The sequence below is a fragment of the Pelobates fuscus genome, chromosome 11, assembly GCF_036172605.1.
Source record: "Pelobates fuscus isolate aPelFus1 chromosome 11, aPelFus1.pri, whole genome shotgun sequence".
In the NCBI taxonomy this organism is placed as follows: Eukaryota; Metazoa; Chordata; class Amphibia; order Anura; family Pelobatidae; genus Pelobates; species Pelobates fuscus.
In genome coordinates this window covers 71,792,450-71,805,270 of record NC_086327.1, presented here as the reverse complement: position 1 = coordinate 71,805,270, position 12,821 = coordinate 71,792,450, and the positions used below count along the sequence as shown (strand labels likewise).

Genomic DNA, 12,821 nt, shown 5'->3' with positions numbered 1-12,821 from the left:
TACGCAGTACTGGAGACCGTATCTTCAGAAGGATATTGATACTTTAGAAACAGTTCCGAGAAGGGCTACTAAACTTGTTCATGGATTGCAAGATAAAACTTACCAGGAAAGGTTAAAGGATCTTAAAATGTATAGGTTGGAGGAAAGACGAGACAGGGGGATATGATAGAAACATTTAAATACATAAAGAGAATCACAGTAAAGGAGGAGAGTATATTTAAAAGAAGAAAAACTACCACAACAAGAGGACATAGTCTTAAATTAGAGGGGCAAAGGTTTAAAAATAATATCAGGAAGTATGACTTTACTGAGAGGGTAGCAGATGCATGGAATAGCCTTCCAGTTGAAGTGGTAGAGGTTGACACAGTGAAGGAGTTTAAGCATGCGTGGTATAGGCATAAGGCTACTCTAGCTATAAGATAAGGCCAGGGACTAACGAGAGTATCTAGAAAATTGGGCAGACTAGATGGGTTCTTACCTGCCGTCACATTCTATGTTTCTACGAATTGGTAAGACAAAAAAATGTATTCTGCCTTCATTATAGTTCTAGCGGGGACCTGGTTTTTAGTGGTGCACTGCTCAAAAAGGGTTTAAAAGTGGATGGAGGGACAGCACCAGGGGACTCCATTCTCTATAATCATTTCAATGAGGTAAAATTGTTATAGCACCTACAATGTCCCATTTGGGTGTTTTGCCGTAAATATGTACACACAGTATTGTTCCCTCGCATAGCACAACTCCTGCTAGTGAAGGACAGTGACTGAAAATTGTGATATTGGACCTTATAGCAATGTACTGATTGTCAGATTAATTTTTTTGCTGAGACATTCTGTGAATTGGCAATCAAATAAACACAAATTATCATGAATCTTCATCTGTAATTGTGATTTAGTTAGTTGTGGATCAGTTAATTTTTTGAGTCTTTAGTTTGCTTATTTTTTGCATGTACATTTTTATTTGTAGATAGCTGCAAACATGAATCTTAACGACAAACAAAGGAACCGCCATTTTCTGGAGGAGATGCTGCTCTTAACATCGCGAAACCTACCTATGATTACAGTTAAGGATAATTACACAATTGTCAAGGAACTGGGAAGTGGTTCTTATGGACATGTGCTTCTTGCAATGAATCAAGCTCAAGGTAATTAATATGCTGTTTGTATGAGTATCAGCACAATCTTTTTTTGTTTTTGTTATATAATGAGCAAATAATGGATAATAGGAAAGTAGAGAAATATTCTATCCAGAAAAGAATGATGATTAAATTGAAATTGAATTGTCAAATACTAAGAGGGATGACGAAGGTAAAGACAAAGTAAACAGTCACTTTCACTCTTGACTATTGGGGTAAACACAGGGTATGAAAATGAGTTGGCAGAGTCAGGGAGGAAGTAGAGATTAGTTCAGAATTTATTGAGGATTCAGATAAAGGAATATCCAAGGATCTCATATATTAGGAAATAGTTCTAAAGAGCAATGTAGAGGATTGGTTGATCTTTTCATATGAAACATTTACACATTTTAGCAGCAATCCAAGAGATGATAGAGTATAATGGTCCACTCCAGTTCTTTGCTAAACACAAGTAAGACACGGTGCATATCCTGTGAATAATGCAGTGAATACAGTTGCAGTTGCTGTTTAAATATAATGTACAAACATGTTCAGACTCTGATAAAACCCATTTTACAGAAAGAGAAGTTCACATCCTTCTTGCTGTAAAAATCCCTTTCCTTTGCCTTCGACTAAATCTCTTTTCTTCCAGTCTAGATTTGGGACCTTATGTCCTATGTATAATTCTATGCTCTATGTAAACAATGGATTTCCAGACAATGATATGTATTGCAGAAATAAACAAAAAGTAATGCGCTAACTATAATAACAAGGACAGGCAGCAGTGACCCAGGTAAGGATTTCCAAACATTTCCAAGACAAATATGACAGAGAGCAAAAAACAGGATAACCGCACCTATTAGACATAATTATTTAGCAATCCTTTTTTTACTTGCATAGTGAAATACTGTGGAAGAATTCTCGGGTCAGAGATGATGCAAGGACACTCCAAACACAGGTCGTTGAAGAACAAAGGTTATTTATTATTTTTGCAGCTGCAAAGTCTCAGTCAGACAATAGTCTTGCAATACCCGACTGAGCAAGTTTTTACAAGAGAATATATACCACAAATGACGTATTCCATACGTATACATAGAATACAAAAATTACAACTACATTGCTATAGTTACATCCAATTATTAAAGTACCACTATAGGCACCCAGACCACTTCAGCTCAATGAAGTGGTCTAGGTGCCAGGTCCATCTAGGGTTAACCCTGAAGCTGTAAACATAGCAGTTTCAGAGAAACTGCTATGTTTACAATAGGGTTAATCCAGCCTCTAGTGGCTGTCTCATTGACAGCCGCAAGAGGCGCTTCTCACTGTGATTTTCACGGTGAGAAGACGCTGCTTTCCTATGGACTAATTGAATGCGGGCGCAGCTCTTGCCGCGCATGTGGTGGAAGAGGGAGGAGAGTCTCCAGCGCAGAGTGAGCCCGGCGCTGGAGTAAGGTAAGCGTTTAACCACTTCCTCCCCATAGAGCCTGGTGGGAGGGGGGGGGGGGGATGGGATGAGGAGGGGGGGGGGACCTATTAACACTATAGTGCCAGGGAAATTAGCTTGTTTTCCTGGCACTATAGTGGTCCTTTAAACTAATGCTTATCTCTAACATATGTTATCTAATAGTGGGCATTCCTGACATTCCACACATGCACCCTGGTTCAAGATAGTTGCACAGTAGTTTTAACCATGTGAGTACTGAACTTTACTTAAACATCCTGTAGCTTCTACCACAATACATATATTTTTGCAAGTATTCGTCCAATTGCTGTTCGAACATCATGTACAAACATGTACATGCTCTGATAAAAAACCCTTCTGCAGGAATAGAAATCCACATTCTTATTATCCTTACTCCAATAATCCATCCACTCTGTCTGCAACATGACAGACCTGAGCACCCGGAAGACATCTCTCCTATTGACACGATCAGAGCAGCAGATTACCATATCTGCTCTCTTAATAATATATAGTCCCCTACCACCACAACCTGTCTAGCCTTTATCACATTCTCTTTTTTTTTATTTATAATTTTTATTGTTAATGTTTTATGCATATATATATATAATATTGGGATGCAGAAGAGAGAAGTGTGAAAAAGGGAACAGTACATAATTTAGTCTATAATTACACACTTTTGTTTAATCAATATTCATTTGCTTAAAGTTAAGAGAAACCACTGAAAACTATCACTTCCTCTCGGTCCAAATCAAAAGAGTAATTTACGTTCTTATAAAGGATTGTATCAGGGAGGGGTGGGGAATGGTGGATAGAACAACAGCCTATTGAGCTAAATCCCTTTTGAGTCTAGCTCTCATTATAGTCTTTAAACGTTAGGAAAAGCATAAAGGGGAGAAAAATATAATAACACTTTAAACATATCTATCTCTTATTTCTAACCATTTATTCCACCTTTTTTTGTATAAAGTTTCCTGTCCTTTAAAACGACCAGCCATCAATTCATAAGTACATGAGGAGTCTAGTCTTATCTCTGACAATAAAGGAGTCTGTATTTTTTTCCAGCTGTATGCAATAGCAGTTTTAGTTGCTATCAAACTGTGAATAATAATATAAATAACCTTTTCTGGGAGCGGTATAGAAACATATGTAATAAAAAACATTCGGGATGGGTAGGTATCACTGCTTTCAAATCATTTTGAAAAAACCTTCCCAATTCTTTCCAAAGCTTAGCAATACCTGGACATAACCAAAAGATATAATATAGAGTGCCCTCCTGTTTAAGGCAGCGCCAACATAAATTTGATGCCCCTGCGTATATATGAGCTATCCTAGTTGGCACCAGGTACCAACGCATATTCAATTTACAATATGATTCCCAGTGTTGTAAGTTACATGATGCCTTTTTGGTTAGTTTTATTGCTTGATGCCATTTGGATAAAGAAAATTGATAACCTAAATCTAACTCCATTTCTGCATATATTATATGTTATTATAAGATAATGATAAAGTTTTAATAATCGGTAATTTACCCATACATTTGTATATCAAAGGCGGAAGTGTTTTTATTTCTTCTATTTTTATATTAAATCCATGAAGTATATTCCTAATGCATAGGTAGGAAAACAACTCTCTCTGAGGTATGGAATACTCTTTAAGTATTTCAGGGAATTGCTTAATGCCTACAGTATTATAAAAAAAACTAACCTGTGTGACACCATGATTTAACCAGGTGTCCACTCGTAAGTCTGATGTGAAGGCAGTAATAATCTGTAGCGGGGCTGCATTTGGCAAAACCTTATCATCTGCAATTTTGGGGATAATTTGTTTCCAAATTTGAAGTAGTGTTTTGGTAACTGGTAGCATATCATTTTTCTTCCTTATTTTTATTTCACCTGTCCACAAGGCTTGTGGTATTGTGCCTTGATGCATGCAAGTGTATTCTAATGCTAACCACAAAGGGGAAGGCAATCGTTCTAATACTGATATGCCTTGTGCTAATATTGAGGCTTTATAATACATTTTAACATTCGGAATACCAAGGCCACCTTTTTCATATGGAAGCCACAGTAAGTTCTGCTTTACTCCGGGAGGTTTCCTTTTCCAAATGTGTGCATTTATTAAAATTTTAAATTTACTTAATATTGTATTCGGTATAGCAATTGGGAGAGTACGGAAGAGGTACAAAATATGTGGTAAAACCCATCATTTTTATAGTATGTATTCGGCCAAGCCAAGATATGCTTTTGGCTTCCCACTTTCTCAATTGTTGCTCTAATTTAATTATAAGTGGTATATGATTCTCTTTTATAATTCAATTATGTGCGGAAGGAAGTTTAATTCCTAAGTATGTTATTGACTTTTTCCGCCAGTCAGAAGGATGTATATTTTGTAATGCGTGTACCACAGATGTGGGAAGACCAATAGACAATGCTTGAGATTTTTTGGGGGTTATTTTTATAGTATGATATCTCTCCAAATCTTTGTAGTGTCTTTAATAAAATTGGAATTGATAAATCTGGATTAGTTAAAAAAAGCAAAACATCATCCGCATAAAGAACTATTTTTGAGACACCCGCAGGAGTATTCAGTCCCTGTATCCCTTTATGGTTTTTAACATGTCTTATTAAGGGCTCCATACACAAAATAAAGATTAATGGTGAAAGAGGGCATCCCTGTCTGGAACCATTAGTAAAAAAAAAACCAGAATTGCTTATTTTCGCTGCTGGTCGAAAGTAAAGAACTAAAATACTTTGACGAAATGCTAAAGGGAAACCCATGCTCAAAAATACTTCTTCCATGTATTGCCAATTCAAGCGATCGAACGCTTTTTCAGCATTGAGTGCCAGCAATAACCCCTGTTGGTTACTAAGATGTGCCCAAGTAATTCAATTTAAACAGTGGCGTGTGTTGTCTCCTGGTTGTCTATTAGGGATGAATCCCGCTTGTTCTGGTGAAACCAGATCCACTATTAACGGTTTTAGGCGTGCTGCCAGTAATTTAGCATACAATTTTGTATCCGAGTTTGCCTGGTTTTGGTATCGTAATTATATGGGCTACTAACATCTCTTTGGGTATTGTACCTAAATTTTTAAAATAATTGAAAAGTTTGGTAAGGTTGGTATATAATAATTATTTGGAAACCCATCTGGGCCCGGTGCCTTATGGTTAGGAAGTTTTCGAATTGCTTCTCTAACCTCCTCTTCTGAGAATTGTGCATTCAGGGATAAACCTTGCTCTGGCGTAATGCACGGAAGATTTACTTCTTTCAGATAATTTTGTATTTCTACTCTAGAGGGTTGATATGTGTTAATATCAGACTGTAAGTTGTATAGCTTAGAGTAAAAAAACGCTAACTCCTCGACTATATCCTGAGGGTTATATAATTTAACATTGTTATTATCTGTCATTGACATATAGGGTAATTTTGACTGTAAATACTTGATTGATTCGCTAACATTCTTCCTGCTCTATTCCCTTGCATATAATAAGATAGTTTTAATTTCCTTAGTTGCCATTCCATATTCGATGCTGAGAGTGACTGTATTTCCCTCTTAATTATTTTAGCTATATGTTTTGTGGGATTAATTTTATTGCTTGCTTCTGCTCCACAGAGATCAGCTATGAGTCGTTCTCTGTTCACATCTGTCTTTTTCTTAACTATTGACCCGGCTTTAATGAAAAGTCCCCTTATAACAGCTTTCAATGCTAGCCATTGTATATCTATACGTGATGTATCATTGACATGGTCAATGTAAAATACTTGGCCTTTATCACATTCTCAACCCCACCCATACTTGAGATATTCTCTTGGTTGTTAGAAGGAACAGCTTTCCTTAGTACAGTTACTCCTGCCAACATCTTCACTTAAATCTGATTGAGAACTAGATAAACCTTTCCTTTTCCATCCCCTCTGCTACCACGTGAAAATTTTCCCCAGTTGTTTTATCTCCTCCTACTCCACTACCAGTCCCACTAAACTTTGCTCAGTGAGTATCAATGTTTATTGACTGTCATTGCTTATTTACATTATGTGTAACAGGAAATTATTTTGTAGTTCAGGAAATTATTTTGTAGTTGATTAACATAGGGTATTCTCTGCTAAACAATGTATTTCAAATGTATCTTTTCACATATCAATCATGAGTTTCATGATTTATTATTATTATTATATGTGCTTATTAGCAATCTGTTTTTATTATTTAAGTTTCCTCTTTTTAGGGAATGTGGTATGTCTCTTTAATTTTGCTTCTATTAATATTTTTTTTGTGATTTTATTTTTTACACTTTTTTTGTTGTTTGTTCATTTTATTTCTTTGTGTGCTTCGTTTAATATGTTACTGTGTGGGGTCATTATGCCATTATGAAAATTGGTGTGTTAGACATCTTGATCGTGCTATATAAATATCATAATTGTGGATGACTATGTTAAACCATGCTAAACCATGATGAACCATGTTAAACCGTGCTAGACCATGTATACAACATGTTGTGTCAAGACAAAATAAAGAATAAAAAAAAATATATATCATAATAATAATAATAATATGTTGTCACTACTTAGTTGTTTAACACTTTTTCCATTTTGATAAATATTGATTACTTCAATTAGCATTGTAACACCCTTTTACAAGGAAGCAGTCTCCCTTGGCAACCTTCGGCACTCCAGATGTTTAGGACTACATCTCCCATGATGCTTTGCCAATATTATGGTTTTAAGAGCATTATGGGAGATGTAATGTTTTAGTATGCAACATTATAGTTGGTGTTCCTGACAAATGTATGTGTTCCTTTATTTATTCCTTTCTTATACTGGAATAAATTATCATATCTACCTTGGACTTTTTTTTGCTTAATTGCTTGTCATAAAACGGTAGAGCTCTTGCATATGAGAATTGTAGCAGATTAGGGAGCTATCTACTAAACAGCATTCTATAGGGAATAATGGATGTCCGAATTTCTAATGTTTCTGAAATTAGCGGCTGAATTTCTCTCCAAATTGATAATTACCAAATTTTAGTCAAACTGAATTTCGGAATTAACAAGCAAAACAAATCGAAAACAAACCAACTTTTCTCTTGTGCACATGTTTAATAATCTCCAATCTTAAATAGTAACATCTGTAAATGGCATTCCCATTCTGAGGTGTAAATGTTTTGCCTTATATGTCTAATGGCATAGATTTCTGATTGAAATAACGATACCTATTTTTTTATGTTTTCCCTTTAGGAAACATAATGGCTCTGAAGTTTATACGGAAAAGCACTACAGATCTCCAGGTTTTCCTTATTGAGTATTGTGTTTCACTTAGCTTGGCGGCTCACCCTTGCATTATTGGTACATTTGGAATTGCCTTTCAAACTGATAGCCATTATGTTTTTGCCCAGGAACTGGCTGTAGACAACCTCTTCTCCCTAATGAAACCTCAGGTGAGATTATTAAATGTAACAGTAATTTACAATGTATTTTCATTTATACATTGTGCTAGTTGAACTGCCAATTTTTTAATCTGGCTATTGCAAATTTAAATTTAAAATTAACTTTGAATTTGCACTTCAGTAAATAAACCTGTAAATGTTATTAGAATAAACTAGGATTGATATATAATATTAAAACTAAGCTTTCATTTAGCCAGACAGTTAGTACTTACAGATTAACCAATTGAATTCCCATAAAAAGTATGTGAACCCTTTGGAATGATATGGATTTCTGCACAAATTGTGCTTAAACTAATAACACACAAAGAATGAAATGTTGCCATGTTTTTATTGAACACACCATGTAAACATTCACAGTGCAGGTGGAAAAAGTATGCAAACCCTTGGATTTAATAACTGGTTGAACCTCCTTTGGCAGCAATAACTTCAACCATTGTACAGCGCTACGGAATTTGTTGGCGCTATATAAATAATAAAATAAGAATAAGAATAACCAAACGTTTCCTGTAGTTGCAGATCAGACGTGCACAACGGTCAGGAGTAATTCTTGACCATTCCTCTTTACAAAACTGTTTCAGGTCAGCAATATTCTTGGAATGTCATGTGTGAATCGCTTTCTTGAGGTCATGCCACAGCATCTCAATCGGGTTGAGGTCAGGACTCTGACTGGGCCACTTTAGAAGGCGTATTTTCTTCTGTTTAAGCCATTCTGTTGTTGATTTACTTCTATGCTTTGGGTCATTGTCCTGCTGCAACATCCATCTTCTGTTGAGCTTCAGCTGGTAGACAGATGGCCTTAAGTTCTCCTGCAAAATGTCTTGATAAACTTGGGAATTCATTTTTCCTTCGATGATAGCAATCCGTCCAGGCCCTGATGCAGCAAAGCAGCCCCAAACCATGATGCCCCCACCACCATACTTCACAGTTGGGATGAGGTTTTGATGTTGGTGTGCTGTGCCTCTTTTTCGCCACACATAGTGTTGTGTGTTTCTTCCAAACAACTCAACTTTGGTTTCATCTGTCCACAGAATATTTTGCCAGTACTGCTGTGGAACATCCAGGTGCTCTTGTGCAAACTGTAAATGTGCAGCAATGTTTTGTTTGGACAGCAGTGGCTTCCTCTGTGGTATCCTCCCATGAAATCCATTCTTGTTTAGTGTTTTATGTATTGTAGATTCGCTAACAGGGATGTTAGCATTTGCCGGTGACTTTTGTAAGTGTCTAGCTGACACTCTAGGATTCTTCTTCACCTGATTGAGCAGTCTGCGCTGTGCTCTTGCAGTCATCTTTACAGGACGGCCACTCCTAGGGATAGTAGCAGCAGTGCTGAACTTTCTCCATTTATAGACAATTTGTCTTACTGTGGACTAATGAACAGCAAGGCTTTTGGAGATACTTTTATAACTGTAGCGGAGAGCTGCTATTACACAGGTTATCTCCACTTAAGATCCCAGTAAGGCTCAGGAACAAGTATTAGAAATCCATAAGGCAATAATTCCAGCAGGCAAAACAATCCAACAATATCCCAAAATAAATCCCAATGACTGGACGACACACAGCATCAGGAGCAGAACTAAACTTTTAATCACACAGATTCCTTATAAAGGCTTCTCCCATGCAAGGGAGGAATTTACAATAATTGGTACAGTAGCCAATAGTACAGTAGTTACCTCCCATACATCTCCTCCCCTCAGTGTGACACATAATCCACTTATACCTGCTACAGTTTTACCCGGTTTCTGGATGTACCCCTAAAACAGTCAGGCACAATTATCTAAGTCGCACCCCCTGGTAGCCCTGATCTGGGTGACCAACATATTCAAAATTAACCCAGATCAGACCAGGGGTTCGGGAGTTAGGTGGAAGAGACAATTTGACCGACCGCACATGAGGTGGTAGCCGAAAAGGGTTCCATGTGTTTTGGCCCTGCGGTCGGTCTCCGTTCGGGAGATTAAATACACATAAATCCTTGCCATCCACTGTTAAAACGGTATTTGTCTGAATACCCGTGTTCGGTACTTTGAATTCACCGAACGAGGGGCTGGTTGGCCCCTCCGTTAGGGAGTTACAGAGCTCTGGAGGTCTCAGCGGTGTTCGGGTAACTGAGTGTCCGATTAGAGTTCCAGACACTCGGCGACCAAACACCACTGAGGTTTCGTGCATAAGATAGCCGCCGCCACCCAGATACATCTATAAAGTACCGATTGTACCAATTAACTTGCGGTTAGAGAAGTTTGAAAGCCTAATAAGGTACAGACTTCTCTCTGGGGTGGTCTACTGGTTCGGTAGTTTTCATTCGTATGGAATACGGATGAAAACTAATGAACAAACATACAAATGCCACATACAATACAGGAGAATAAACACACAAATTAAATTTTTAACATAACCCTTGAGAACAGTCCAATGCCATCCGCTACAATAACCCTTTCCAGCTTTCTGCAAGTCAACAATTCTTAATCGTAGGTCTTCTGAGAGCACTTTTGTGCGAGGCATCATTCACATCAGGCAATGCTTCTTGTGAAAAGCAAACCCAGAACTGGTGTGTGTTTTTTATAGGGCAGGGCAGCTGTAACCAACACCTCCAATCTCATCTCATTGATTGGACTCCAGTGTGCTGACATCTCACTCCAATTAGCTCTTGGAGATGTCATTAATCTAGGGGTTCACATACTTTTTCCACCTGCACTGTGAATTTTTACATGGTATGTTCAATAAAAACATGGCAACATTTCATTCTTTGTGTGTTATTAGTTTAAGCAGACTGTGATTGTCTATTGTTGTGACTTAGATTATTATTATTATTTTATTATTTATATATTATTTATATAGCGCCAACAAATTCCGTAGCGCTGTACAATTTTATGACCAATTTGTGCAGAAATCCATATCATTCCAAAGGGTTCACATACTTTTTCTTGCAACTGTATTTTTAACTATATGTTCAGTTTTGTTAAAGAATAAGATGTGTGATTATTTTAATGTGTACTGTGTACATACATATTTTATGAAAAAAAAGTGACATCCTCTCATTTATTTTCACTTACAGTAAAGTGAAATGTCTTTTCTGTGAAACCCCAATATAATTATAACACTCTGTGTGTTTCTTCTTGTGCGTAGGTTGGAGTACCTGAGATATTGGTCAAACGTTGTGCTATACAACTTTCGAGTGCATTGGAATATATGCACATGAAAGAACTAGTTCACCGTGATATAAAACCTGAAAATGTTTTAATTTTTGATCATGAGTGTCGACAAATTAAGCTTACAGACTTTGGGCTTTCTTGTACTAAAGGTACCTCTGTAGAATCCATGCCTGAGAATTTGCCATATACAGCACCAGAAATGTGTATTTTGGGTACATCAGATAAACTGATAGCACAAACAAGCTTAGATATTTGGGCCTTTGGAGTACTTATTTTTTCCATCCTAACTGGATACTTTCCTTGGAACTCTGCTGTGACATCAGATAAAGATTATGTGGACTATTCTAAATGGCACAGAAGCAGTAGAATATTCCAGATTCCAAATCAGTGGAAGTTGTTCAGCACAGAAGCACTGGAAATGTTAAAAAAGTTGATTGCTCCAGAACCAGCAAAGAGATGTTCTTCAAAAGAAGTGATGAATTATCTGAAATCACCTTGGAAAGCAATCCCTGAAAACAAAAACTTAAATCCCAGAGGGAGATTAAATGATTTAAGTTATTTACATGGCCATCTGGATAACAGGAATATGAATAAGAACAGAGGGAAATGAAACAGGAGGCTATAGCAGTTAAACAGAATTCTGCAACAATTACAAATTATAATCTATTACATGTTTCAATAAAATTATCCTAATATAGATGGATGGATGGATGGATGGATAGATGGATGGATAGATGAATAGACGGATGGATAGATGGATAGATAGATGGATAGATAGATGGATAGATAGATGATAGATAGAGATATATATTTTTCTATTTTTTTTGATCTGTAACAAAAATATCCTAGTACTAGTTAAACAGTCTGACCGCATTATTTTACTAGGTATATATTTTATAAGAATGCCCTTTTGTCCCTCAGCTGCCATACCTAGCAAATCCTTTCACTGTTGCAAATCCGCAGTGTACCAACCACTGCATGCTTATTGACACTATATAGGAACATATAGATCACATTTTCAATAGGGTTAATTGAATGTATATACATTTGATGGCTTGAAATAGATGGCACCACTTACATTAATGGTGTAACTGAACCCATGGAAGAAATCACATTTGTATAACTATAAGTACACTTTTTTAAATTGAAATGCATTAATCACAGATAGAGTGCTTGTTTTTGTTAGCAATGTGTTGAATTGTATTATTAAAGACTTTTATAAACCGTATGTGCTTACACATTAAATAGCAAATTCTTTGGGGAATGTCAACTAAGCTCTGAATTTGTTTCTGAATGTCAACATTTAGAGAGAATTCCTGAAAACATCTTCACTTGATATTTTTTGTGGGAATTAGGTGACTATTTCTGAAGTAACCTTCAATGCCCTAATTTAATTTAGTTAAGTCCAGTAAAAATATACAGAAAATTCTAAATTCTACACAAAATATATGAATTGGGACATTCACCAAACAATGAACTGCTTACATTGTGCTATTGAATTGGGGGGTGGGTTTGGGCAAATGTAAAATTTTACTTTGTCTGCTGTTAGACAATGAATTGAAATCACTGGCGTACATACCGCGGTCAAAGGGCCCGGCCCACCAGGGGGCCCGGCCACCCTGCGACCGCGTATGTATGCCAGTTTGCCAGCCTCTTCTCCTGGGGGG

General features: G+C 36.8%; 1 protein-coding gene across 2 annotated transcripts in view; it reads left to right on the top strand.

The window, feature by feature from the left end:
* The window catches only part of LOC134578070 (serine/threonine-protein kinase SBK1-like), a 50,325-nt gene extending 37,950 nt beyond the window's left edge, over nucleotides 1-12,375 (top strand). For both annotated transcript variants that reach the window (XM_063437044.1, XM_063437045.1), the window contains exons 2-4: nucleotides 964-1,141; nucleotides 7,800-7,999; nucleotides 11,129-12,375. In XM_063437044.1, the coding sequence (XP_063293114.1) occupies nucleotides 976-1,141; nucleotides 7,800-7,999; nucleotides 11,129-11,764 (1,002 nt within the window). In that variant the 5' untranslated portion in view covers nucleotides 964-975 and the 3' untranslated portion in view covers nucleotides 11,765-12,375. The remainder of the gene's footprint in view (nucleotides 1-963; nucleotides 1,142-7,799; nucleotides 8,000-11,128) is intronic.
* Nucleotides 12,376-12,821: the final 446 nt, after the last annotated feature.